General features: G+C 51.1%; 1 protein-coding gene across 1 annotated transcript in view; it reads right to left on the bottom strand.

Annotated features, from left to right (window-relative positions):
* The window catches only part of gnb1a (guanine nucleotide binding protein (G protein), beta polypeptide 1a), a 47,589-nt gene that overhangs the window by 3,956 nt on the left and 16,299 nt on the right, over positions 1 to 27,334 (bottom strand). Inside the window, exons 2-8 of the mRNA XM_036532630.1 lie at positions 9,752 to 9,860; positions 7,561 to 7,599; positions 6,589 to 6,695; positions 4,226 to 4,289; positions 3,550 to 3,712; positions 694 to 760; positions 99 to 300 (exon numbers count right to left, since the gene is read on the bottom strand). Of these exons, the coding sequence (XP_036388523.1) occupies positions 99 to 300; positions 694 to 760; positions 3,550 to 3,712; positions 4,226 to 4,289; positions 6,589 to 6,695; positions 7,561 to 7,599; positions 9,752 to 9,808 (699 nt within the window). The 5' untranslated portion in view covers positions 9,809 to 9,860. The remainder of the gene's footprint in view (positions 1 to 98; positions 301 to 693; positions 761 to 3,549; positions 3,713 to 4,225; positions 4,290 to 6,588; positions 6,696 to 7,560; positions 7,600 to 9,751; positions 9,861 to 27,334) is intronic.

The raw sequence follows: 27,334 nt of genomic DNA, 5'->3' as shown, positions 1-27,334 counted from the left end.
ATCATTTAAACAGGTTCCCGCCCACTTCCTGGCCTGCCCAGCCCACTTTCCACCCTGCCCCACTCCCCAGCCCACAGCGGGACAGTGATTGGACTTACGCAGATGGCATTGATGTCAGACTCGTGGCCCGTGAAAGTCTGTCGGCACATGCCTTCTCTGACGTCCCACAGCTTGGCAGAGGCGTCGCAGGCGCCCGAGACGAATAACCTGGTGTCGGGCGCCAGCGAGAGGCTCATGACATCGCCGGTGTGGCCAGCGAAAGTGGTCGTCTGCTGGCCAGTCTCGATGTCCCAGAGAGCACTGTGGGCGTGACACAGGCACACGTAAGGGGGGAGCACAGGGGCATTGTGGGTCATTGAGCAACAGTGAGGGGGAGGTTGTGTAAATCGCCACACAAATCACTACACAAAGGCATCTGCCCCAGGATATGCAAGGATTCCATTTCATTCCAAATCCTCTCACATTTCCCCACAGCTAAACAGGGGAAGGAAGGCCCAGGTGCAGGCCGGCAGTTGGCATTTGTAATTGTGTCCCTAATTTATTCTGATGGACACCACATGAACACTGTTCATTTCTCAAACTAATCTGCTCTAGATAAATCAATTCCACATCTGTGCTGTCAGAGATAGGGAGAGCCGACGGGCTACAGGTGACCACTAGGGGGCGCGACTGTGGCACAGTTCCTCCACTCACCAGGTGGTGTCACCAGAGCTGGTGACAATCTGGTTGTCATCCAGGAAACGACAGCAGGAAAGGTAACCTGGGGGTGAGAGCATTCAGAGAGAAGGGGGGCGGTCATTGACAAATGCCCAAAAATAGCATACAATGATATTCTCAAAAAGAAAGAAAGAATGGGAAGCTAAAGGTAGGTAAAAACAATTTAATTACCATCCACAAATATAAAATGCATTATTCAGTTTACGTTGTAATAAATATTCAGACTCTGGGCCAAAATGCTGACATCCTAGAAGTATTCATTTATTTAATTATATACATTTATATATATATATATTTTTTTTTAGTTCTCTGAGAACCAAGCAGAGCGGTATTGAAAACCACCCACCCACTAATCAAGATTTACTGGTCTGGGGCTGGTGGGAGGGTGTAACAGAGGTTCAGGGTTTTAGCAGAGGAGATGATCACCAGCAGTGCTGGATTTGTGATGACTGACTGGCAAACAGGTGAAACTAAAACCTGGCCCTCAGCCACACCACTGAGGCTTTTTCACTCGCTGTTATTAGTGCCAGGAGTTTATCAGGATTCACAATGGGAGCAGAAACCATTATCGTGCTGAAAGCCAGGCTTCCACATAGTGCTGGATAGACTCGAGACTACAGGCAGAACGATGAGCCTAGTGCAGGTGGTGCACTGACACTCTCTCATTCTGAAGTGTCTCACCTGCTAACTTCCAAAAGCGAGTGCCAACGGCCACACAGGACCAAAAGCACTGAGCAGAGGGACAGAGCGCTCCCTAATCTAACAACCCCGCTGACGCTCGTCTGACAGAAAAAGAGAGGGGGAAAAACAGCGGCTGTTGTTTGAAATGATGTAAAGAGAACTTGTACGCGGAATCAGGCTGTCACGGCCCCCAGGAGCGCAGGCCACCGGGCCTCTGGAACAGCAAAACAAGCGAGCGCGGAGGCCCGGGGCCAGCACCCTGCAGAATTTCACTGCAGCCACAAAGAGCACCCTGTCCACTCCAGGGAGCTTATTACTCCAGCACAAACACACACCCTCGCAGCACACAAACACACACATGCACACGCCCTCGCAGCGCACAAACACACACATGCACACACCCTCATACACTCACACGGCACAAACGCATACACTCTCTCACACACAGACTCACACACTCTCTCTCACACACACTCACACACTCTCTCACTCTCTCTCTCTCTCACTCTCTCTCTCTCTCACTCTCTCACTCTCTCTCACTCTCACTCTCTCTCACTCTCACTCTCACTCTCTCTCACTCTCACTCTCTCACTCTCACACACACACACACACACACAGAGCACAAACACATATACACACACCCTCATACACTCACACGGCACAAACGCATACACTCACACACACACACACACACACACACTCTCTCTCACACACACACACACACAGAGCACAAACACATATACATACACCCTCATACACTCACATGACACAAACGCATACTCTCTCTCACACACAGACACACACACTCTCTCTTTCTCTCTCACTCTCTCTCACACACACACACACACCCTAACGCACTCACACAGCACAAACACATATACACAGACACGCAGAGACATACTCACACAAACAGCACAAAGGCTCACCCTCTCTGAGGCTATGCTCCCAAAGTTTTGGGTATAAAACTTATTTTCAAAAAGGGGTCACGATAAAGAGCAAATTATCAGCATTTCAAAAACTGATGTTAACTGAAATAAATGCAAGAAAAAGGTATCTAAAAAAGTTCTATGAAATTTGACCAAGGCCAGTTGAGAGACTGGTAATGTAACCTATATTTGTCACAGGAGACAAACCTATCAGCAATAAGCACATCAACGAGTATGTATGCATAATATACACATTGGTCTCACAGAAAGATCCAGAACTATGTTATGTAACTGGTCAGTATCCTGCCAGTTATAGATACACTCATCAGTCCATTTTAAGATATGCAAAGTATATTGTTCTCACTATTTCTGTAATGAGCCTTACTGTACACAAATTAGGTGGACTTAGGTGGGTGTTAATGATTTGGATGATATATCTTTGTGCTGCACATTTTTCCCCTGGAAGGAGAATGTGGTACATAGGTTGGAAAAATTCAATGAATTTTTCTTCAAACCATTTCACACTGGAAGCCTGCCCAGTTGCTTAACTTATACTTTAGTATTTACACCAATAATGAGACAAAATGCTCCATTTTACTCAGTTTTAGCATTAAAGATTTTAAACTGTTTTTTCTTTTTACACTGTATTTGTGCTTTAAAGGGGACATGCCAAGCAAGGACTCACGATTCTTCCCTTTCCTGAAAGATCGTCGGAGTCTGTCCCAAGGCAGCTTGAAAAAGGAGTTAAACAACCAAGATGGAGTCCAGCCCCACAGGGACCGACACCTTCTTCCCACAATCCTCAGAGATCGGGGCGGAGATAATAGGCCCCCGAGCGGCACGCCATTCTACAGAGCGGGCCAGGTGACACAGACTGCTTACCGGGACTCACAGAATGAGTCACGGTCATTTGAGTTTGAAGGTTGGCGTGTTTCTAACGACCTGCCAAATTGCTGGCACAGGCGACACAAACCCGTTTCTTTGAGTAAGCTTTGCGCTTAGACTGGAGCCAGCTTTGTAAATGCAGCGAGCTAGACTGGGAGGCAGCAGAAACTTCGGTTACTGAACATGCAAAAACAGATCGGTGTTCTGTTCAGTATCCTCAACAGAGTCACGAGACAGGCTGGAAGGGGGAGTGGGGGGGTGAGGAAATTCTACCTTCACACAAACAGGTATGCCGTCACTTCCGGCACGTGAACCCGCGCCGACCCGGCGCCCCGTGTACCTGTATGCCCGGCCAGTTCGCGGCTCACGCGGACGTTGCCCTCGCGGGTCTTCAGGTTGTAGATGGAGCAGATGTTGTCCAGGCCCCCGCAGGCCACGTAGTTTCCGGAGGGGGCGTACGCGCAGGTCATCACCCACGAGGAGCGCAGGGGGATGGCGTGGACCTGCGGAAGAGCACGGCGTAAGGCCCCCGGGCGCGCGTGCGTGTGTGTGTCCAAATTTGAGCATGTATGTGTGTGATCATGCGGGTATGTGCACTTGTGCATGTGTGAGTATACATGACTCAGCCTGAGTGTGCCTCGGTGATAACACAGACCCAGGCACAGGGTCACAGAAGGACACGCTTAAACACACAACCCTGTACACCAGCGCAAATGCACACTACAATACACAAATCCTACAAACATCACATGTATGCAACCTTTTACTGCATGTTCAATTTTTGATGGTCATTAAGTTTACTGCTGGCTACATATATCTGACATGGGGAACCAAATTATGCTGTTTGTGTGAAAAAACGTTTTGCGGGTATAATTTTGCAATTCGTCAGTGTATGACTATGTATGGACAAATGCAAGCATACCTGACACATTAGCACTACTGGAGTTTACAGTGTCTCATTTTATCTCTGTTGCTCAGTGCAGAGACATACGGATGTGGTCTTGTGACAGGCTCACCTTGTTTGTGGTATAGCTGTCCCAGATGATGAGTTTACCATCCTGGGAGGCACTGACTAAGAGCCTGTGTGGACAGAAAAAGGAGGATTGTGAAACTGCAAGCGGAAAACCTCACACGGCCCGAAGCAGCCAATTAGAACACGGCTTCTGAAAGAGGATCAGTGACATTGAGGAACAGCAGCCGTAATCCAAGTTTCAGTGGCGTACATCTCCAACACACGAAAAAAAAAACCAACCCCTTTCACATTCAAATGCGGCCGGGTCACCTTGCTGTCTTTACGATGGGACCGTAACAGAACTGCCCTCAGGCAAATCGACGGGCCTGGCGCTAACCGCTAAACCTACTCACGAAATGTTTGGACGTATCAAGCCGGCCTCACGTAATCTCCCTCCCCGACTGCTTTGAATAGGCAAATCGCGCCCTGCTATGGACCATTTCCCCGTAGCAGATGCAAACAGAAACCAGCTGACAGGAACCTCTGACAGAAAGGCTCTGGAAAGTACGCATCTTTGTTACCTCAAAAAGTGACACTGTTTACTCTGTCTCTGAGAGCGCCGGCGGGAAATGTTGCGGGTCTTTCCCCCCTCCCCTCGTGAGGGAAGAGAGCTTCCCCTTTCACAGTGACCCCCCCCCCCCCCCAGACTCCTCTTCCCTCCAGTCACGTGAGGGCCGGTCGCACTCCAGGTGCGCTCCTGCCATGAGCGCTCTCTCAGCGCTGGGGCCTTGAGAAAGCGTGTGGCCCCTCGGGTTTTGTGTCCTGAAATGTCCCCCCCCTCCCGGCGGACCTTTCCTGCTTCCAGCCTCGCCCGTTTCCTTCAGCGCTTTCGGCGGGACGTGGGGCTGGGCGTGCCCCTCAGGCAAGCACCGCGGGCAGCAAGAGACGGTGCGATTGTGCGGAGTTCTCAAAAATAGAAACGAAGGAAAAAAGGAAAAAAAAAAAAAAACAAAAACCCCACCCCACCCGTGGCTCCGGCCCCTCCAGTGGTGACCCCCCCCCCCCCCCCCCTTTAATCCCGAAACGAACGACGGCGGCGATGTTTGAGCTTCCCCCGCAGGCCCGCGCTCGCACGCCTCCCTCGCCGCTCGCGGTAAGGGGCTTAGCGGGAGATTGGCCCGCATTATCTTACCTTCCAAACACACACTCCGCATTAGAGCCAGAGTGGAATTAGCCAACTCGCGCCTTCTAGATTAGCCGCGCCCGATTCGCCTGCATTTGCTAATTGAAATTTTGCTTGGATTACTCCTTTTACATCACCGGCAGACACTTGGGGGCCACCTAAATCGCCCCTGAAACCACGTTTCGTTGCTGCGCGTCTAAAAATAACGCCGCAGCCATCTGGATGCTTTCGATGCGTCTCGATAACCCAGCAGAGAACAATTTTAATGAAGAAAAAAAAACGACACATGGAAAGGCAGAGTCTAAAAATGACTGAATCTTTCTCGATCACAGTGATGAACTGATCTGTGAGATTTCAAAAGGATACTGTCTAATAAAGTGTGCGTGTGTTTAGTGGGGGGGGGTATAAGACCGTTTATACCACTATTATGAAATACTGCAATCTGGTAGAACCTGCTAGAATGGTGCTGGCATTCTCGCTTACTGTATGCTAAAGAAGAGACAAGGATATTCCTAACCTTGGATGAAAAGTGGGTATCTAAACCTGTTACAGCTTTTTTTAAACCTCAGAGAGGAAGCTCTTCCCAGCACTTCAGCAAGGGCTAATTATAGCTGATCAAATTAATCTTCTAAAAACAATAATCAAAATCCAAATTAAACATGCAAAGGCAAATAAATCAAGTAACTGTGGCCTTTTACAAAAAAAAAAAAAAAAAAACTGGATCTAAACCAGCAAGCACTGTGTTAGTCTTATCCCTACCCGCCCCCTCCCCCTAAAAATCAAACCAGAGAGCACAGCACCATGACAAAGCAATTTGACTTCCCCTAAGGATTTCGGCACACCCGCTGTCAGCTAATTACAGTGCTCTCCTGAGTTGAGGGGAGGGCCTCCACCCTGAGACCCCCTCCACACACCCAGCACAGCATCACATCCCTACATCTGCCACATAGGGGCAGGGCTCCAGACCCCCCCGCCCCCCCCCCCCCCCCGCGTTCAGAAGCCCCACCCACAAAGCATTTCAAGTGTTTTTTTTTTTTTTTTTTTAACTTTTTTCTTTCTTTCTGGGGAAGCGGCTAATTTTTAATCTTGTAAGCCATCTCGGTGACCTGGTGGCTTGAATCGCAGCGGAGGACCGCAGGAGAAGCAATCTGCAGCGGGTAAGCCCGGATCCCCGCTCACTTCCTGGACTTACGGCACGGAATAACTCGATTTCATTGACACAACACATAGCGTAATGACATTACCTCGAGTCAGTGCCCCAGTGCATGGCGTAGATCTTAGCCAGATGACCCCTCAGTGTCCGTCTAGTGCGCATCTGAATTCGGCCAACGGGGTCGATGTTGGCTGTGATCTGCAGGACGAGAGGCCGAAACGTGAGCACCTTACCCCCGGTTCATCCCCTGCTCCGCCACAGTCCTACAGAACTCCTGTACCCATGGAGGCGTAACCCTGTGGAATGCCTCCGCAATGACCCCAGATCAGTTAGCATGCTCCTGTAAGTTAAACCCCGAATTCCTGAAATTTCCACTAGACAATGGCCTTTTCTCAAGACAATCGGGGGGGGGGGGGAGTCAGATTTGGATCTAGCACCAAGCGCCAAACACTTCTCGTCATGATCGTCTAACACATTAACAAGGCACCTCTCTCAGTGCGTAGAGTCTGTGAGGCAGGTCTTCACTGGCTGGCATCTCAAACTGCATTTTCCTCAATTAATCCCCCATGCAGGAAATTCACAGCTCCTGAGTGTGTGAACACGTTTCGGGTGCGTAGCTAGACGAGACCCTTTAAGTTTTCTGCGTAACTGCTCTGTAGAAACAGGTTCTCTCTAAACTCAGAGCTCATAATAAGGCTGGCTGAACGTGGATATAATCTTCACCACCAGCCTACAGACAGAGACCTTCATGAAGTACTTAATGCCATCAAAAGTACAGCCTAAACACTCACCAACTGACAAACTGTTGTAGGATGTTCTACGCCAATATTCATGTGATAAGAGACATGACTCAGATCTCAAATTTCAATGTGATGAAACTCATAACATGGATGGTGACAGAGGGCCCTAGGACAGTCTACATCAGTTGGCCTAAGTTTTTAAGAATAGTTAATGAGTTCTTATGAAGGTATTATTCAGTGCTTATGAAGGCTTCCTGTAGGACTCTACACTGTAACCTGCATTATATCGCTACCAGTAGCACTGCGGTTGAAAATGGCTTTACCTGCGACAGGGTAGCATCTGCACATGCTTTCCGGGCATCCTGCAAGACAAAGCAACATTGTTAACAATGAACGCAATCACAGCCAGCAGACAAGCTTCACAGGTTCAGTTCCATCTGAGGTAGCACATGAATCACACGCAAACCCATCGCAGGGTGACCTGTCGGCTGGCACGTCCAACACATATTCAACAGCGTGTCCCCACGTAAAGCAGTGACACGAACCAATCGCACAGCGATCTGAAACGTGATTTTCGGACGGTCCCAGCCCGAAACACGAACCCGGGGGGGGGGGGGTGCAGGCTCCATGTTGGTGCGGCGAAAACGAGTAGAGGCCTCGTCAGCTTCCCCCTCGGAACGGATCTACGGGGCTTTTAAAAAATATCCCTAATGTAAACCTGGGCCTTTTGTTTGGCCGTCCTGGACCCCTCTCATCCTCGCTGGCCCCCATCCAGGAGCAGGGACGTGCCAGGAACGCCGATCAAACCCCCCACCCCCAACCCGCTCCGACCAAATCTGTTTACATTAGGGATCCCAATCCGCTACACTCTACGAGGCATCTGTCTGTGGGACCAGAGAAAGAGATTACGCCTGAACTTCCCTTCACTCCAATACATCAGGCCTCCATCTCCTGATCCGCAGGCCTCCGTTCAGGGTACGAAGGACCCAGCTGTGGAGAAAACCAATCAGGAGCTTCCTTTTAGGGAGGCTGAGCCACGTGTTGCACTTTTCACCATTTCACTACTATTAAAACTATACAGTCCCTGGGCTTCACCTGGTCTGAAGCCAGTGCCGGCCGCTGGAGCCTGTGTTCAAAACCCTCCCGGTTCTCTCACAATCAGTGTACACAGAGATGTGAGAACAATCCAAACGTCAGAAAACAATCTTCCTTCAGAGAAGGGGCTTTGATGACTGAATACACCGTAAGTGAATTAAAAGCAACGAGATGTGGCTCTTGGTTTTAAAGCCCTGACTGAATTACACAGCTATGCGGACGGAGCGCTTGGCGCTGGGACATGTGAATCACCGGGGTTTTGTTCTCGGCGCCTCAGAGCACAGCGCGGAGGGATGGCCCCAGTGAGACCTGCACAGAGCAGGAAGGTTTGCTGCTCTGCTTTTTCCAAAACAAACAGGTGATCTCCTGATGCAATCCCCGGGGCCCGGGCTGAGCAACGGCAGACAGGTAACACGCGCAGGTGCGCACCACACACGTACGCACACGCAAACACGCGGGCACGCACGCGCACAGACTAATGTAAGCACGCGTGAAAAATTAAGCGCAGCGTTATCTCGGGATTAAACAGCATGTGCCCCCCCCGTGCCTGCAGTTGTGTTCGTGGGGACGACTCGGCTCTGACGGGGGAGCGGAAAAAGGAGAGCGCTGCGATGCTTCACCTTCAGCCTGGTTACCGGCGTGACGGGGGGAGGGGCCACTCAAACTGTGGGCGGGGCCCCAGGGAGCAGCTGTCTGTGACCCAGATGTGACCTGCGTCGAGGCTGGAGCGGGACACACCCCAGGGGCCCCGGGCAGACCATGTGAGAGGGGGACCGGGGTACGAACGCTGTCTGAGCGTGTGAGAGTGCACCCTATGAAAGTGTGTTTTACAGAGCATATATGTGTGTAGGCGAGTGGGCACGTGTAAGTATGACAGTCATAGCACTTCGGGGTGTGTGTGTGTGTGTGTGTGTGTGTGTGTGTGTGTGTGTGTGTGTGTGTGTGTGTGTGTGTGCGCCTGCATGTTTGACAGCATATATGTGTATAGGTGAGTGGGCACATGTTTGCATGACTGCGTTAGCACATCAGTGGGATGCGCGTGCCTGTATATTTGAGAGAATGTGTGCATGTGTATGTGTATGCATGTGAGTACACACATGTGAGCGACCGTGTTAATTTGGTTGTGTGCCTGTATGTTCGAGAGCATATATATGCATAGGTGAGCGGGCATGTGTGTGTATCACCGTGTTAGCACATCGGTGTTCATGTGCCTGTGTGTTTGAGAGCGTATGTGTATGTGTATGCCAGCAAGCACATGTGTGCGTATGCCTGTGTTTGAGAGCATATGTATGTGTATGCAAGTGAATAAACGTCTGTGGGTGACCACATTAGCAGCTCGGCGCACACCTGTGTGAACACGTGGCTGTGCGTGTGTGCGCGTGCGAGCCGGCACACGTTCGGACGCTGCGGGAGACTCACTCTGATCTGGTTCTTGAGCTGCTCAGCCTCCTGGCGTAGCTGGTCGAGTTCGCTCATTTTCCTCTGCTAAACTGGGTGCTTCTCTCCGGCCACCGGGACACTCGCTGATCTGAGGGGAAGAGAGAGAGAGAGGCGTTCAGCGGACCCCATTTTCAAATGCCCCAGGGCGTGACACAGGGAGAGAGGGCTTTCAGTGGACCTCATCCGCACAGGATCCAGGACAACAGAGAGAGAGAGAGAGAGAGAGAGACAGACAGAGAGACAGAGTGAGAGAGAGGGCTTTCAGTGGACCTCACCCTCACAGGCAAACCTACATCTACGCCATGACCAAGGAAAGCGAGGGAGCAAGAACAGTCCTCAGAGAACCCCTGTGCCATACAGTATGAGCCAGCAGAGAAAGATGAACCAGCACAACCGAGCAGGGCCAAGGCCGTTCACAAATATGTTTTAACATCACATACAACGGAGCTCGTCTGGTGCAAACCATCCAAACAGCCCCAGACAGAGACAAAGCCTGGGTGTGGATCGGGGGGTCACAAAGACTATGAGCTGTTTACCGTGAATTGTGGGGGTCAATGAGAGAGGCGTGTACAGACGGCGCCGTCCCGTTCCAGCGGTACAGTGGTGAAGGAAGGCCTTGCTGAATACCAAGGTCACTTGAGCAGCACTTATTAGAGCGGATGTAAGTATACAGCGGATGAAGTGCCCTGTTAAGCGATGCTTCAGTGGCACTGCTGAATAGAGACAGGATCGTGTCGTCTTTCTGCGATAGAAACCCCAGGGCCAATGCCATGGCTAAAAAACCTCCCGAGTCAGGAATTAAACAATACCGTGAATACACAGAACAAAAAAGGAAAAAAAAAAACCCGAACCGCCATAACCCTGCCCGGGGAACGATGCGAAATGGGAACGACCTATAACCCGCGGAGCTATTTTTAGAATGCTCGACTTCCAACTTCCAGCGTGTCGGGCAGCGCCAGACGATCGATGTAGCACATGTCCAGACTCAACGGGACTCGGGGAGTCAGAGACTCTCCCGATGCTCGCTGGAGCTCAGTCCTTTGCAGAAAGCAAGATGTGTCCTCGCCAGCCTGAAACTGTTACCTAGCAACAGGATTCTGCTGCTAGTCTTGTGCTAAAAGATCACCATTATATATTTCCAGCCCCCATCTCCCATCCCCACCCCCCTCCAAAGTAATGCAAAACCCCCCCCCCCAAAAAATCCTTAACGCTGTAGTGAATGACCCCAAGACTCTGTCTTAAGGCATTCAATGGAGGCGGAGCCATGATGGGGGGGGGGGGTTGGGGGGGTCATTCCTCTGGGCAAAGATGGAGAGTGAACCTGCAGGGGAGGACAGTGGTGTTATTCCTGGGAAAGCATGAGCAGAGGCCTGCTGAGCTGAGCACCTGAGGGCCGGCTGGGTGTGCCCTGCGACAGTGTACGGCCTGCCATAGAGGGTACCTGCCAGAGGCGCGGTCGCAGGTAACGCGGCCTGAACGAAGCGCTCTCCCGCTTTGGGGACCGCACCTCTTTGGCCCAGGGTCACCCGCATCCCGCCCAGCGGACTCCCCTCCCCAATGTCACCTGTGTAATCCCGGGGACACAGTTGATTCAGCTCCTCCAGCCAAATCCGGTTAAGGCAAAACCTGCTGATGATCCTAAAAGCAGTGGCTATCCTGTTGACCCCAATCCTACGGTCAACTAGCTGGGCTTAGCCCTCCCAGTTTCACTCTGCACCTCCCCTGACGTCAGCTGGGAAGGCCTCTCCCTACCAGCGAGGAGAAAACCCCCCATTTCTGCCCCATGTGTTCCGATCTGATGCCGGTACAGATACGCGTGGCACAGAACCTCAAAATCGAAGCCCAGGTCAAGGGTTTACCATTTACTGCTGGAATAAAAGCCACAGAGCTGGATTTTATAGGAAACATCTACACCAGGACAGTTTTTTTTTTCACAACACGAATCTCATATGATGATGGCTGCCAATATTTGATTATGATATCTGGTAGAGCTGAAGATTACATTTACAGCCTCTCTCGTGCATTACCAACAGAAAGGCCTTACAGGGAGGAAGTCTCACAGGCCTCTTCGGCAGGCAGCTCAGAAGGGAGAACTCATTAAGCAAGGAAGGAAGGACTACCCATTGCATCCCTGAGTCACCATTTTCCCCTCTAATTATTAGAGTGCATCAGAGTCAAAGGGCAGTTCTCACTATAAAGTCAAAAATAAACTGATGACAAACACAGGCAATCAATACAAGTCTTAAGATATCCCCTTATTATTACACGTTGTATGATTAACTGTGGTCTTATGCCGGATAACGCTAACACCTGCAGACATGGAACACCCTTCCAATGCATTTCTGCTGTCCAAAAATTCATATCCCCGTAAAACCACCGTAGAACATCGGCCTCTGACCCACAAACTTAAAGAGCTGTTCTTCGCTGGTATAATCTATCCAATTAGCTATATTTTCATTGAATCCAACTGAAATACAAATCCATTTAAGACAAAACAAGACTGTTTTGATCAAATCTAACATTTTTTGGATTAGCATCTTCCTGTTGTATCCCCCCCACCTACCATATACAAGTGTCCTCCCTCTCTTTCAGCCAACAGTAGTGCCTTACCTCAGTCTCCCTTTTAGCTACAGCTCCTCTGTCTTCGTTGGCTGGCCGCTTCTTTGAACGAACACCTTAACCGGTGGAGCACCTAATCACCCCCCTCCCCGGCACGCTCACAGCTGATTGGCTGATCCGACTAACCGGGTTTGGATCTAGGTGATGCGCCTAAACCCCTAATCCTGTTGATAAAAATGTGTCACTGTAATATAGTTAATTCTGCCCCCTCTCTCCCCCTCTCTCGTGGACCTGAGAGAGAGGAAAGCCGGGGTGTCAGACCCAGATAGCTTGCGTCTGCGCCCTTCACCACCTCTCCGCATTCAAAAGTGCGGGGGGGTGGGGGGGTGGAAGAAAACAAAGCGAAAACACCAACGGAAAGCGTGCTCAAACCACGAACGCGGCCGACTCCCACCTCTGTGACTGAAAACCGCGCTTCCGTTTACCGTAACGCTGCCGCCGCTCGCCGGAAACGGCGGCCTGACGCGCACACTCGCGCACGCGGGCGGGCTCGCCCCAGTTACCGGGAGGCGCGGCACGGTTTTTTTCGAGAAGCGTCGTCGGAGCCTTCAGCCGCGGCCGCTGAAGAGGGATTGGGAAATTTCCTCTCCTTACTGGAGACCGAAATGTGTTTAAGCAGCGCCCAGTCATACTGATAGAAAGTGCTTATGTGCACAGCCTACTTCATATGCAGGCTATTTTTAGAGAGGTGGTGGATGGGCTCGGCGGAGAGGAGGGAAGCGGACTTCACATTTTCCAGCGGCGCATATCGGCTCAGTCATCTTAAGCACAATGCAGTGACAAGTGGAAAAGGAAGTGAAATTCAGCTCTATTCAAACAACCCCTTAGCTTTTTTTTTTGATTACATTCATATATACGTATATAAAAAAAGCTTTTTGTTTTAGTTTGCGTTTTTTGGGTACTTCCTGCCGTGGTCTGGACACGGACTTCCGTAGTGGAAAAACGAAAAGGCTGTGATTTTGAAGGACCCTCCCTTGCCTGGATTGCGCAGGCTTGTACATTTACGAGTTGCAGCTCGTGCTAATTTTAGCCACCTACACACAAATCAGCCCTGCAAAACTCGCACATCCGGGCCGGCAAATCTAACTCTAACAAACCCTAACAAATTCATCCACGCACCCCCCCATCCCCCCCCCCATCCCCCCCCTTTCTGCTGGCCAGGGAGCTTCAGCTCTGAAAGGCCTTCTTTTTATGCAGCCTATCAGCCTAAAGAGGAGACAGGAGACTAAACTCCAGCATCAAAAACCAGAAGTAGAACAGAGAACGGTGCAGGTATTTACGCGCCCGATCAAAGCTTTGATTTGACAGCTCGTTGCGTAAGCGTTCAGACCTGGACGAAACGATCCGATAGCCACTGACCCGCAATTTACTTGCTCTTACAAATGAGGAACAGGCTTTGTTTTCCTTCTCGCTGACATAAAGAATGGAACTTCTGGCAAGCGAAAGAGAAACAGCAAAGAAATACAATCAGATTTAAAAACCCAAAAATTATTTCCTTCTTATCCCTGGAATAACTGACACTGAAGTGGAGGGTGAAGCAGGCTATGAAACACTAATGATATGAAGAAATGATATGAAAAAAAATGGGGTCAACCAAAGTGATGGTAAAAATGCAGGCTAAAAAACACACAAAGACCTTTGTCAGAATGACGATCGAGTTAGTTATTCTGCACATCTTACAATTGCACAGAGGTCATCTCATCACAAAGAAAGGCAATAAACAGTATGTTTCAGCTTTGTTGCCCCTGGATCTGAACAGCTGGAGAGGATACCACATGTCAGTTTCACAAATTAATTCAGTTATGTCAGATTCTGTTCTTTCAGACCATTTAAAAGAATCAACCAATGTCAAATGATGCAATGACTATGCATATAGGTAGCCCTGTTGTGCGAGTTCTCATGTTGCCATATTTAGCTGGGCAGCTAATGTACATTTGAAAGCCAGCTTAATGTTGCTTGAGGGGTTTGAGACTACAGTAGCTAGCTTTTACCCTGCTACATTGATTATGAAAATGAGCTAGTATCATAGCACAAAATAAAGCGAAGTCAAGTTAGTTTTTCAATAGGTAAGTCATATATAGCCCATGTCAACAAGACTTCATCTTCAGCTATCCCGCTCCTTGGGACATGGGACATGCAACCAATCCCTCAACAAGGAAATTCAACTTGTGCTAACTTCCTAGTTTCGATGCGATGCAAAGAAAAGAAATTATTCAAATTCTCTTAAAAAGCTATTTCCGTGTGTATTCCTGCTCTTGGCCGATTGCTAGCCGTAGACAGCTGTAACCAACGGAGATACAATACTGCACGGCTGGTTTGAACACAGAGCATTTGTAAAGTTATTATTTGCATGTCGTTGGGAATTAGCGGCGATCCAATACAAGGGGAGGGGCAACATTTGGGGTGACGAGTTGAGGACATTCCTCCTTCATAGTGTAAGAGGACAAGGAGATATTAAGTATTGAGTACAGGAGGACACTGGAGACCTCGCCGTGTCGGAAGATAGACAGATTAGACTAACGAGAAAGTACAAGCAGAGGACGCTGGGGAGGACAGCTGCTGATATCCCCTCGCTGAGACTGGGGACAAGGTGGGATAACCTTCAAGGAACCGAAGGGAAACCATGGTGATACATTCATGGCTGACCAAATGGGCTGGGTTCACGCTATGATCGAAAATGATGCTGCTGGGTCTAGTGAAAACTGTATGTACAAAATATAAATACATGTATATGTAAAACATGTATAATACGTTCTTCCACTGACGACAGGTGAGGCTAGCCCCACCATCTCACGAGTAGCCGAAAACAAGCAAAACAGAAATGCGTGGCTAACGGCAAATTATCCATTAGCCATTCCATCACCTCCTCCTTGTGTTGAACATAATACAAAATATTTCAAACACGCACAAATACTTAGACGGATAAAGGAAACATTTCACCGTTTTCTGTGTCATAAATGAATCGAAAGTTCTGAAGATATTTTTACAGTGGCTCTTTCCCGATTACACCAGCTCCTGCTTTGGGTCAGGTTACCTAGAGAGTGACAACTTCTGGGTGGTCGGTTGTGTTCTGCGCCTGGAAAATTGGGGTTGAAAACAAAGTCTTTTTCTCTTTTTTAAAAGACACAAAAGTAATGGACCTACAGTTTCTCTCCTGAACTACTGAGCAGCGCCAATGGCAGAAAGTAGCACCAGTTGCGCGGCAGTAGGTAAACCAAAGCGAGTACATTTTTGGATGCAGTTATTTTCATTGCCACAATTGAATTATGTGACTGAAAGAAAGTCTTCTGTGTGTCACTAAATGCCCTTGACTGTGCCCATTCCTTTTTTCATTTCAGAGTTCAAGATGGTTGGACAGTAATTTAGAGTGTTTTCATCTGTCTCTTCCTCCTTCATATATTATATACACGTATTCACCTTTCAGCATAATCATTGATGCGGGGGACATGTTCCTGGCAGCCGCTGGTAGTTTCACTCAATCAGGAAAGGACAGAGCATTCTCTGAGCACCTCATATTAGACAAGTCATACAAAAATGATGATGTCATTGCCACAGTAATGTGCTCATTGGCTCCTGAGGAACATGTGACTGTGGAGGAATGTAGAGTTAAGCAAGGATCTGCCCATTACATTCAAAGCATCTTCTCCCAGTTAGAATGAAGGGAGCTGGAAGCAAACCTATTTAGATGTTTAAAAAGGGTCATGCATATTTTCCCATCAGTCTGTGATGGTAACTGCTGCCTTTCATTCAATATATAACAACTGGGATATTTCATTTAATATATAACTGTGGGATAATGCTTGCCAATTTTCATTTCCATATCCTGCTGTATCAGTGATATTTTTTTTTTGTCAGCTAATCCAAGGAAGGGTTTGTATTGATGCGTTTCTGGTTTTGAATTTCCAAGTGCAAACACTACGCCACTGAGCGTAGACACTGGCACAAATAAATAATAAATAACCATAAACTTCATTAAGACAGCACTTTTCACACATAGTTTAGAAGCACAATGTGCACACAATGAAGAAAATAAACACACTCATGATAAAACGGAAGAAAGATGACCAGTAAAACAGAATAATGCTCCGTCCGCATGCCAACAACGCATGCTGAAGCCTACTGCTCGTTTCACAGTAACTCCGGACACAGGCCCATCTGCAGGCAAGCACAATGCTCCGTGGAATTAAAATCCCATTACTGATCTAATGACTTCTATCGTTCTGGTTATATAACATCTGCATCCCAGAGAATGGTACCTGGGCCACTGAAATGTTCCAGCTCGGCATTCTTTGTGGCCAGCTGGGTGTGTTTGGGGGGGGGGGGGGGGGGGGTTGACCAGTTCAAAGTTTGAAAGGGCTGCCTCCTCCCCATACTGTGCCATCCATAAAACATGATGCCCTGATTCTGATGGAACTTAATAATTAAAGACCCCCTTCCTCCTTTTCCAGCTGCCCCCCATGCGCTTTGGGTAGCTGCTGGGGTTAACTCCTTCCTCCCCGCATGGATCTCACAATCAATCACCTGAGCCCCTCGTCCTCTTTCAACATGAACATCTCTCCATTTTCAAAACCGGCTGGATTCACTCATAAGCCTTTCACATTGCTTACACAAAATAGTTCATATTCTGATTCATGCCGGTTTACTTTCCCTTTCCACAGATGCTAACGAGATGTCTCAGCTCGGCTATGATTTAAACGTGACGGCCGCTGCACACTTTGGACAGGTACGCGCGATTGCTCTGTGGTTAAACGCGCTGTTGAAACTCGGTCGCGTCAGTAGGCTTCCACGTGAGCTGTCACACCCGGGCGTTCCCTCACAGCTCAGCAACGCTCAGAGGAAGTGCAGGAACAGTGTCTCGTCTCTCTCTCTTCCTCTGGTCTCTCTCTTTCTCTGGTCTCTCACTCCTTCTCCCGTCTTTCTCGCCCTTTCCCCATCTCGTGTCTTCATCTCTCTGTCTCTCCCTTCCTCCGGTCTTTTTCTCTTTCTACAGTCGCTCTCGTTTTTCTCTCTCCCCCTCTGGCCTCTCCCATTTTCTTTCCCTCCCTCATCTTTTACTCTCTCGTCTCTCTTTCTTTCTCTCTCGCTCTTTCCCCATCTCTTGTGTCTCTCTCTCTGAGGTATCTGTCGGCTCAGATCCGCTACTTTTTAAAGCGCTGCGCTGCTGACCCACACGCCGCGGGGACAGATGTGACATGGGTGTGCGGTGACCCACGGGTTCCTCGCGAGCGCGGCGGTAACCGCGGCGACGTGATGACAGAGGGACGTCCCGAGATGTGACCGTACTCTAAGCGCCGCCTGACTGGGCTCAGACGGGGGGGACGGAGCACACCCCTCTCAGCCAACAAATCGAAGTGAGCTAATTCAAAGCCCCCCAACCCCACCAACTCAATGCAGTTGGGCAAAAACAGTAAGCAGAGGTGGCGTCTAATCTAAACGATAATAGCCTAATGAGTTTAGATTTTTAACAGTTAAAAAATAAATCCATAAAATAAAAATTCCCAGCCCATTAGAGTTATGCTACGTTTCTCAGTACCAGCGTGACTTCGGGCAGAAATTAAGCAAAGGACAGCTTGCTAAGCAGCTTCTTAAGCAGAGCGTGGAGCCCGCCCGCTGTCCCTCGGTCTCTGTGTGCTATTCCTCTTCAGCCCGTATATATAGCGCCTGACCGCAGAGTCAGCTGACTGCACTCAAACAGGAAGCACTGGGTGTGGTGTGCACCACCAGCACAGGCACCTTTCACGGTCTCGGCTGCGTCCGGCGTTACTCAACACCCTGCTGATGGCATCACTCCCCGCCTTCCCAGAGTGCACCGCGGTCCTGGGGGCCCCCCGTCTCATTGGCCGCACCCTGTGGCCGTGGCACTGCACCCGAGCAGCGCGCCTTAGAGAAAATACCAAAGCCTTGGTACAGAAAGGAGGGGACGGTCCTGATCCACAGTGCAGCGGCAGCAAAGGAAGGGCCCGACAGAGAAGGCTAAGAACAGGGTGACGATCAGAGCGAGGGAGAGGGCTGCTGGAGCCGGGAGGCGCTGATGTCCATCACTGTGACTGTGCCATCTCCCTAGCAACTCTCATATACTCCACCCGCCACAGCCGCGACGCTGCTGGCGCAAGGACGAGCCGCTGGGGGGGGGGGGGGGGGGGGACCTGCTGACCACGCCTCACACGGCCACTCCCCCTGCCGCGCGCCCCGTAACGCGTGGCGACGGTGACATCACGGCCGGCGCTAATGCTGCCGCGCCCTGCTTCTCCTGATGGGATTACAGGAGGGGGGGATCAATCAGGATCTATTACTGAAACCGCAGCAACGCTCTAATGGATGTGTGAATCATAAAAAAAGGGGGGCGGGGGGGGGGGATTGAGAGAGAGCGTCGTGCGTTTCGTAACTCGATTTCGTCGAATTCCCAGAGCGGTGGAGCAGCGAGTCGGCCAGGTCAGACGCTCACCTTGCGACTGTCCTTCACCTGTGTGCAGAGGGAACACACACATACACACACATGCACGTGCATGAACACACACACACACACACCTATATACGCACGCTCACCCACGCGCATCCGTGCACACACCTGCCATTACACGCGCACACACGTGCATACACAAACATCTGAGTCTGCATCAGAACACACTCACTTAGGATGCCAAAACATCTGTTGCTAAAATAGGTCCATTTTCACACTGATGACTTAGCAATACAGGTACCCATTGATAAATGCAAATACGGACAGATATGTGGACACACGTGGCCAAGATGTGGGACCGACTTACAGCACAGCAACTAGAAATAAGACAACCCAATTTATCAAATTAGAGCACATTCATACAACATCCAATTTAACCTCATGCTCAAAAATATCAATTCTGCATCAACTGCCATGGTTATGACCACGGTTGACTTTAGTTATGCAAAACCAGCTGACCCATTTTAGCAGGCCATGTTAAGAAAGTATTCAAAGTATTTGACGAGTATTCAAATTAAACAGGAAAAATAGCTTTGAGGAAATTTTAAGCACGCATTGTACCTGATGCACTCTTTTCATAAACAGCGACTGGTCTTTTTTTTTTTTTTTATATATCCCACCCACTGACAATCTACTCACTGTAGCTACACAGGCCTAAACCTTTCCCTGTTATGCCTGTTTTCTTCTTAGAATAATTCAAATAGTCCTGTAATTCAGCATGCCTGTTTAAGACATGCAGAACATCATGAACAACACTTTTTGAGAAAGAAAGGTTAAACATTCACACTCGAATTTGCTGACATGCGTGGCACCTGAAAGGATGCACCGCTTTGGCTTTCTTGAACTTTCCGGAAAAGAAGCCGCATGTGCTACACTAAAACAAGACTTTTTTTCTTCTACATGTGATCTGATTTCCCACCAGGATAATGTCTCCCCCGGTGTGGAATAATAAAGAAAACAAAACCTGAAATAGAAAAGCTCACAGGGCAGAAGTCACGAGCAGCACGCCACACTCGACACCACACTCTTCACTCGAGCTTCTCTCAGATAAAGCTCTATTCTGTGCAGCAAGGTGCACAAAGGTAATTTCTGCACCAATTATTTTCACCTCTAGCCAGCTATGAAAGCTAACTGTAGCCAGTGGCTTTTCAGCAACGGTGGCGGAGCTGTGGAGGTGCTAGGATAGCGTCTTATGCAGTGTTCACACATGTTTTCTGTCAGGGAAATAATGCCGTCTCGGCCTTCCTGGCGCCTTGGCCTCAGCCAAACAGCGTTTATTCAGACTGAGGTCGCCGGCGTGTAGCTGCGTGCGGGGGAAGAGGTCAGACAGCGAGGAGAGCGGCCGCTCTGCGGGGTTCCTCTGCCGTCAGCTGCACAGACCGTGAGGGAACCGCGCCTCACCTGCTCCCATGCCTGCGCAGCATCGGCGTTTCACCTGCCGTTTCAAGGCCTTTTAGCCTGCCGATGCTAACAAGGCCTCAGTGCGAGCTCTGACATCAGGGCTGCTCGCTGTTCAAATACCTCCAGAACTCCTTTCCCTGCGGGAGGGCAGGCCTTTAGGGGGGTGAAGTTGCACTCATATTTCTACCAGCTAGGTCCTGCCTTGTCTGGCCGACTATTGAAACTTGGTCATGCAGCGCTTCAGACATTGTGACTCCTTATACGGCTTTTTGCTTGTGTTGTACTCTGCCTAACTTGAGAGTCGCTTTGGATAAAAGTGTCTGCCAAATGAGTAGCTGTAAATGTAAAAATTATTAGCCTCTCAAAACCTTAGAGGGAATGCTAGCTCGTCCTGTGTTCCGAAGAGGGGTAGGTGTCGGCGTTTCACCTCTTCACCCTGAAAACGGAGTGAGAACGGGCGGCAGGCAAGGAAGAGGGCCGCTTCCTGTCCTCCGCCTCTGCTCTGGCCTAAATTCCCGTCGGTGTCGCTCGGACGGGAGCCGTTTCCACAGATAGCGCAGATGTGGGTCATCTCGCCGCTCCGCAGGGCCGAGCACCGCCCCCCGCCGCACGGTCTGAGGCCCGTCAGGAGCGTTCCTCTGGTGCAGAGCGGGATACTGCCTTCAGCGAGGGCCTCCAAACTACCAACTACGTTGACATCACCCCGTTCGCTGAAACAGTGCGAGCTTGTCGGATGGCGCTCTCAGATAGGTGTGGCGCAGGCGAGGTCAGAACCCCCCAGCAGCTCGAACCTGCACGGAGCAGGAAGAATAGCATGACCCACATCAGCCAGCAAGCCCCAGCCAGTCAGCCAGCCAGCCAGACAGGCAGCCAGTCAGCGGGTTACGCAACTCCCTGCAAATCAGCTGCGACTCCTCCTTTCAAACGTGACCCAGATCGGTCAGCGTTCTCTGGCAATCGGCATCACCGTGATGCCACCTCAATGCAACCCTCCTCTGCCATTTCCAACCAGCTCAACTTCAGAGCGCTCACGCCAACACAGGAAGGCTGATACCCGAGGCTCACAGAAGTGCCTGTGTCTGCAACACCAAGATACACCCGAACTGTAACGGGGCCGCCCCGCCACGACCCAGCCTGACCCCAGATCAGCGCGCTCGACTGTCTCTGGAGGCAGTGGGAGCGGGGAGCTGGAACAGGCAGCTGATCCCAGGTGCTCCTTCCGGCACTGTCTCGGCTCCCTCCACCTCCGCAGACACAGCAGCGCCCCCAACGCCCCGATGTACGGCAGTTCTCTCAGGAGCCGAAAACCTGAGGACACTAGAAGCCCCGCGTCCCGTGAGCCCTGTTCAACCCCTCCCACCCCCGCCCTTAGCCTGCACTACAGGCTTTAACAGCCTGTGCTACGGAGAGGCCTGTGCAGCCTGGCTGAACCTGCGGAGGGCCGGAGAGGTGGGGTGTGTGTGTGTGTGTGTGTGTGTGTGTGTGTGTGTGTGGGGGGGGGGGGGGGGGGGGGGCTCCTTCGTGTGGGCAGCTGCCCCCCAGCGCGGTGCGGAAGACACCGAGTATGTAATATTTAACAGCACTCAGCCCAGCCCCTCCCCCCCTCCCCCATCCCCTCCAGTTAAACAGGTCCACATATGAGCAGACAAAGAGCTCTCTCTCTCTGTCTCTCTAGCTTTTCCTCTCTCTTTCTCAATCCCCCTCTCCTCCCTCCCTCTCCCTCTCCCTCTCCCTCTCCCCCCTGTACAGCTGACAGTACAGCATATTGCTCCTGCTTCTACTTCTGCATGCATCCACTCACTTCATCCTTTACCACTGCCGTTTTTGACCTATGAAAAACACCTTATACGACAGTCACATGCACAAAATACCTTCTGCTAATTCTGAAACTGTTCAGAATGGCCAGGCCCACTTCCTCACGGTTCCTGAAGGCCTGCTCTCCCACAGATCTCAGTGCACCTAACTGCCTCGTTCTGGAGATAATGGCTGATGGGTAATTAACTGGGGAGTATTAGCCCTACAACATGAATGGCGTCAGAGAAGCCCCCCAAAGTACCATTGCTGGTAAAGGCGCGGCCCTTTCATCATTTCCTTTTAGACATCTGAAAAATTGATAAAGGATGCAATATAAAGAATAGCTGAGGCCAAGCAGGCAGCTGGGAGAGCTCTCTCTCTCTCCCTCCCTCCCTCTCTCTCTCCTTCTCTCTCTCCCCCTCTCTCTGACTGTGGAATTCCTAAGTGCTCGCAGTAAGCCATGCATGTGAATGCGAATGAAACGCGAGGTCAGGGAGAGGGTGGGGACAGGGAGGACGGAGAGCGCTCCGAGCCATCCTCCTAAAAGCCCACCGTCCGCTCTCCCCCCCAAACTCCCCCTGCCCGCCCGCCCACCCCCCTCAGCCGGACCACCTCGGAAAAGCTCAGGGAGGGAGGGAGAGAGGGAGGGAGCGGGAGGGAGAGGGAGCGTCCTCCGTCACACCTCCGCAGTTCTGGCAGCACACACGCGATTGGATCAGACGGCACCGCGCTTCCATCGCAGTCGAGGAGAGGCCCTCCCCTCACCTATTTATAGTCTAATCCAGGAGACGGGTGACAGTGGCTGGTCTGAACCGCGGCACCCGCGCAGGGGGCAGGACCACGTCGGCGCACGTGCCCTGGTGCCCGAGACCCCGATTCCGCCGGATATCTGACGGAGGGAGCCAAGTTCTAAGCGCTTGGTGCAAACGTGCGTCTTAAAACTGCCCGAATGACAATTTACGAAGGACAGACCTACATACAGACAGAGCAAAGTTTGCACAGATCACAATGGGTGGATTTTTCTGAACGGAGGCAGGCCGGGGGGGGGGCGTGAGAGCACCATCAGCAAGCAGCGAGGGGGCGTCACTTCAGGATCTTCCCACTCCACCGAATTACCGCCGTCCCGTTACGGTTTCGGCGCTGACGTTCCAAATCCCGCCACGTTAACCCGTTCACCAGTACGGCACGTGAAAACATTTCCACCGACTTACACACTAACAATATTACGGTACACTCAAGCAGCATCACCACGCAGTCCAGCCATCTGCCCTCAGGGTCAGGGCTCCCTCTCAGCGGTGCACTCTGATGGCTGCGTTTGAAATGCTTCTGAAATGACGCACCACTGCACACGTGACCTTATAACGTCTGTGTGTGGGGGGGGGGGGGGGGCACGGCGGGGAGAAAGCCCATTAAGAGGAGCTATGGTCCCTCCGAGTCCACAGGCTGTCCCTCTCTACAGATCTAACGTGCAGACAGTCAGGGTAGCCTAAGCGTTTAGCGCACACGAACATCTGCTGGCAAGAGCAGTAAAGAGCAGGGGGGGGGGGGGACAAAGACAGACAAAAAGCAGACAAAGGGGGGTGGAGGCAGGACAGCAAATACACAAACCTGGTCTTCGTTCTGCCAGCGTGTGCTTTATACTGCCTTCTCTACAGTCAGTGCCGGATCTGAAAAATGATTTTTGCCGTTTCAAGTGGAATGTGTCGAAAATCAATTAACACACTTTGTGTGAGGACACACGTCTGCTGACACAGAGGGGAAAGCACAATAACTACTCTCCAGGCGTGGCAATCACATAAGGCTGCAACGTATGGGATAGCAGCACCACTACTCCGCCCAGTTAAGGGCATGACATGGCTTTAACCCTGCACAAATATCATCAAGGAGACAGCATATTTGATGATAATACTGTTATGATGCAAGGCCCTACATTATTCCTCAGAAATTTCTCGTGTCCATTTGCTACTGCCCATTGTATGAGTTGACTGGGTATCAGAATAAAAATTGCTAAATAGCCTGGGTTCATTTTCAGTATCCTGGGTATAAATGAACAGTCTGACTAAGAACCAATGCTTCAGCCCTACAGCCGTGCAAAGCTCAGACTCACGGATGTGGAGAACCGTTCCATCAGATCAGATTCCCCCACTTAACTGTGCCGACACAAGCAGAGCCGAATCCTGCACCTCCCGAGGCAGGAGGAAGGGCAGGGGGGAGAGGGCCAAAAGTGGCCGATATAAAAGGCTGCACCGAGAGCTCGCGGTACGCATGTCCCCGGCAGTCCTGGGTCACCCCCCCCCACCCCCCACCACCCCCCACCTTCCAGCCTCCTCTCGCTCCAGCTCTTCCACTTCAGTTGCTCGGTATCTGGATGTGAGCGCACACAAAAGGCCCCTGCACATCTGTGAAAGAGGCTGCCCTGCATTCACATAACATGGACGAGTCCGGACCCCTCAAAGCCATGTCTATCTATGCAGACGCAGTTTCTTTTAACACCTCCTGTTTCATTTCTAATAACCCGGTGTGATAATCTGCGCTTCCTTCTCAGAAATCGGCATCCGCGAGAGGAGGAAACTTCCCAGCACAGGCAACCATAGCCCCCCCCCCCACCCCCCGCGCGCCGGGAGAGGGACGTGCGGCGTATCCTAGCAACGGCTCGCTCGCCCCGCTGCACTTCCCGCTGCCGCTTCCCGGCGGTAAAGACGGCGGCTTTATTCCGTCGGCTCCTCTCTCTCTCTCCCTCTCTCTCTACCCTCGGCTCACGCCCTGGAGGACCACCTCTCACTGAAGGCAGGGCCGGCATCCCACCCCTCCCCACTCCCACTACTGCTCTTAATTTTATTCATACGTGATGTGTGTGTGCGTGTGTGTGTGTGTGTGTGCGCGCGTGTGTGTGTGTGCGTGGTCAGGCGGATGGGAGACGTGGACACGTTTGGAGTTGTAAAAGCTGAACAGTCAAGATGGCTTACATCCGGGTCTAGATTACATTATACACCCGGAGTTAACCCTTTCCATGACAGAGCTGGACAGACAGCCCGCATGGAAAACACAATGAGAAAGGCCCTGCTGAGAAACTGAAAGGTTTACACTGGGTAGTGCTGTTGAGATCTGCATTGTTTAATTTGTTATCTCGTGGTTAGCACCTCTCTCTACCATATTACCTCAGATAAGAGCTGACCATGGACTAAAAAGGCAGTCTGCAATCACTGGTTAAAAAAGCACTGTGAGGTGGTTAAAATCAATTTCCACACCCGAGACGATTCTGAAGTCGCTGCAGCCGAAGCCAGCGCGCTAGCTATCATCGCCGGAGAGGTAGCTGTCGGGGAAATCGGCACCACGTCGGAGATGGTGCGGGGGTGTGACGGCATGGCAAGGTGACAAGCTCACCGCGGGGACGGTGGCAGTGTGTGGAGGAGGGGGGGTGTGAGGAGACGCCCTGGGGTTTGGGGGCATTGCTTCCCTTCAAAAGGAGGGGTGTGCGTGTGTGTGTGTGTGTGTGTGTGTGTGTGTGTGCGTGCGTGCGTGCAAAGAGGCTGCACTTTAAAACACAGACAACACTTGCAGCCGCTAAAAGCCCCCGACCCCCAGGCTGCAGAGACCAGGCCTTCTCCTTCTCTCTTCTCCTGGGCGGAGCTGGGCGTGTGTTCTGTGGAAGCTTCCGGAGGGCCGGGCGGGGCCAGGGGGGAGGAGACACGCCCCCCCCCCTCACAGAAAGCACTACACACGTGTGTGCAGGAAGACGGTGAGGGAGCAGGGGCTGGCCGAACGCTCAGATTTATTTACTCGCTGTTGGGGTTACACCCTCTAAATATTTGATGGCCCTCTGGGTCCGCCAGCCGGCTCCAGCAGAGAGCCTTTCGCTCGCTCACCGGCGTAGACGCCCCGCCCCACAGCCCCGAATGCGAGGGCCCCATGCAAACACGGCGGCCGAGCTCGAACGCTCCACTACGTACATTACTGTCATTTAGCAGACACTCTTAACCACAGCAACTTACACAGGTTACAATTTTTACATGTCATCTGTTTATACAGCTGAATATTTACTTAGGCAGTTCTGAGTTTAATCCCTTGCTCAATGGTACAGCAGCAGTGCCCCTGTGGGGAATCAAACCGGCAACCTTTCGTTACGAGCCCTGCTCCTTACCACTATGCTACACTGCTGTGCATAATGAAGGACCCCTACCCCAAGCAGTGCCGCCGGGGGAGCCAAATCCCCACTGCAGGACGACAACGGGAGCAGCCCTAACCTCACCCCGGTCACGGGGGCGGGCGGGTTGCGGACGGTGGAGATCAAGGCTTCCTCAGGTGTAAAGTTTCTGGGGTCTGCCCGACACCGACGATACTAAAAATCGCACAGAGCTGTCATTCTTTCCATCCCCTTCTGTGAGAAATGGATCTTTGTTACAGGATTTGGGGCTTTTCAGGATGGATGACTGAAGCATCACAGAGGCTATAGTGAAGCCATAAAGGACCGACTCGTAAACGTCTCAGCCAGGAGACTTAAAAGCCCTGCTAATGCTATCGCCACTGTAAAGGGAAGGGGAAGATACCGGCTCTGAGCACAGAGGCCCTTCCACTTGCCAACTGCAGCCTGATAACTCCGGAGGGACAAAGTATTTCAGTGTTGCCCCCATCGACGTCCCGGGGTCTATTTTTAAATCGCCCTCTCCCTGCCAAAAATACAGCGGTGGCAGCAGCACACGCTGACCGAGGAGCAGGAGGGCTGGCGGGCCTCGGAGTGATTTCGGGAACAAGCAGGAACACCTGCGGTGGACTGACACCCTCACTAACCCCAGGTGCACTCCTGCAGCCAAAGCCCCGGCTCCCTCTGGTAGAACTATCACACCATCGCATCCACCTCTATGCATGGAGTAGAAAAAGCAAGCCTGTGCCGTGTGGTGTAAGGTTGGCATTCACATGGAAAAAGGGACCTGTGATGGTCCCGATTTTGACAGTGTTCCACCACCAGGTCAGGGAGTGGTGTAGTGTAGTGGTAAGAGGCAGAGCTCATACCCGAAAGGTTGCAGGTTCGATTTCCCACCAGGGTACTGCTGCTGTACCCTTGGGCAAGGTACTTAACCCAGACCTGCCTTAGCAAACAGCCAGCTGTATAAATGGGTAACATGTAAAAACTGTATCCTAAGTAAGTCGCTCTGGATAAGAGCATCTGCTCAAAAAGTTAATAATGCGTAGCAGGTAAGGAATTGGGCTTGTAACCTAAAGGTTACATGTTCAAGTCCCAGGTGGGGCAGCGCTGTTGTATCCTTGAGCAAGGAACATAACCTGAATTT

Source organism: Megalops cyprinoides, chromosome 7 (genome assembly GCF_013368585.1).
Source record: "Megalops cyprinoides isolate fMegCyp1 chromosome 7, fMegCyp1.pri, whole genome shotgun sequence".
NCBI classification, from domain to species: domain Eukaryota; kingdom Metazoa; phylum Chordata; class Actinopteri; order Elopiformes; family Megalopidae; genus Megalops; species Megalops cyprinoides.
Note: the sequence above shows the minus strand (reverse complement) of the source record. Positions and strands in the feature narration are given on the sequence as shown.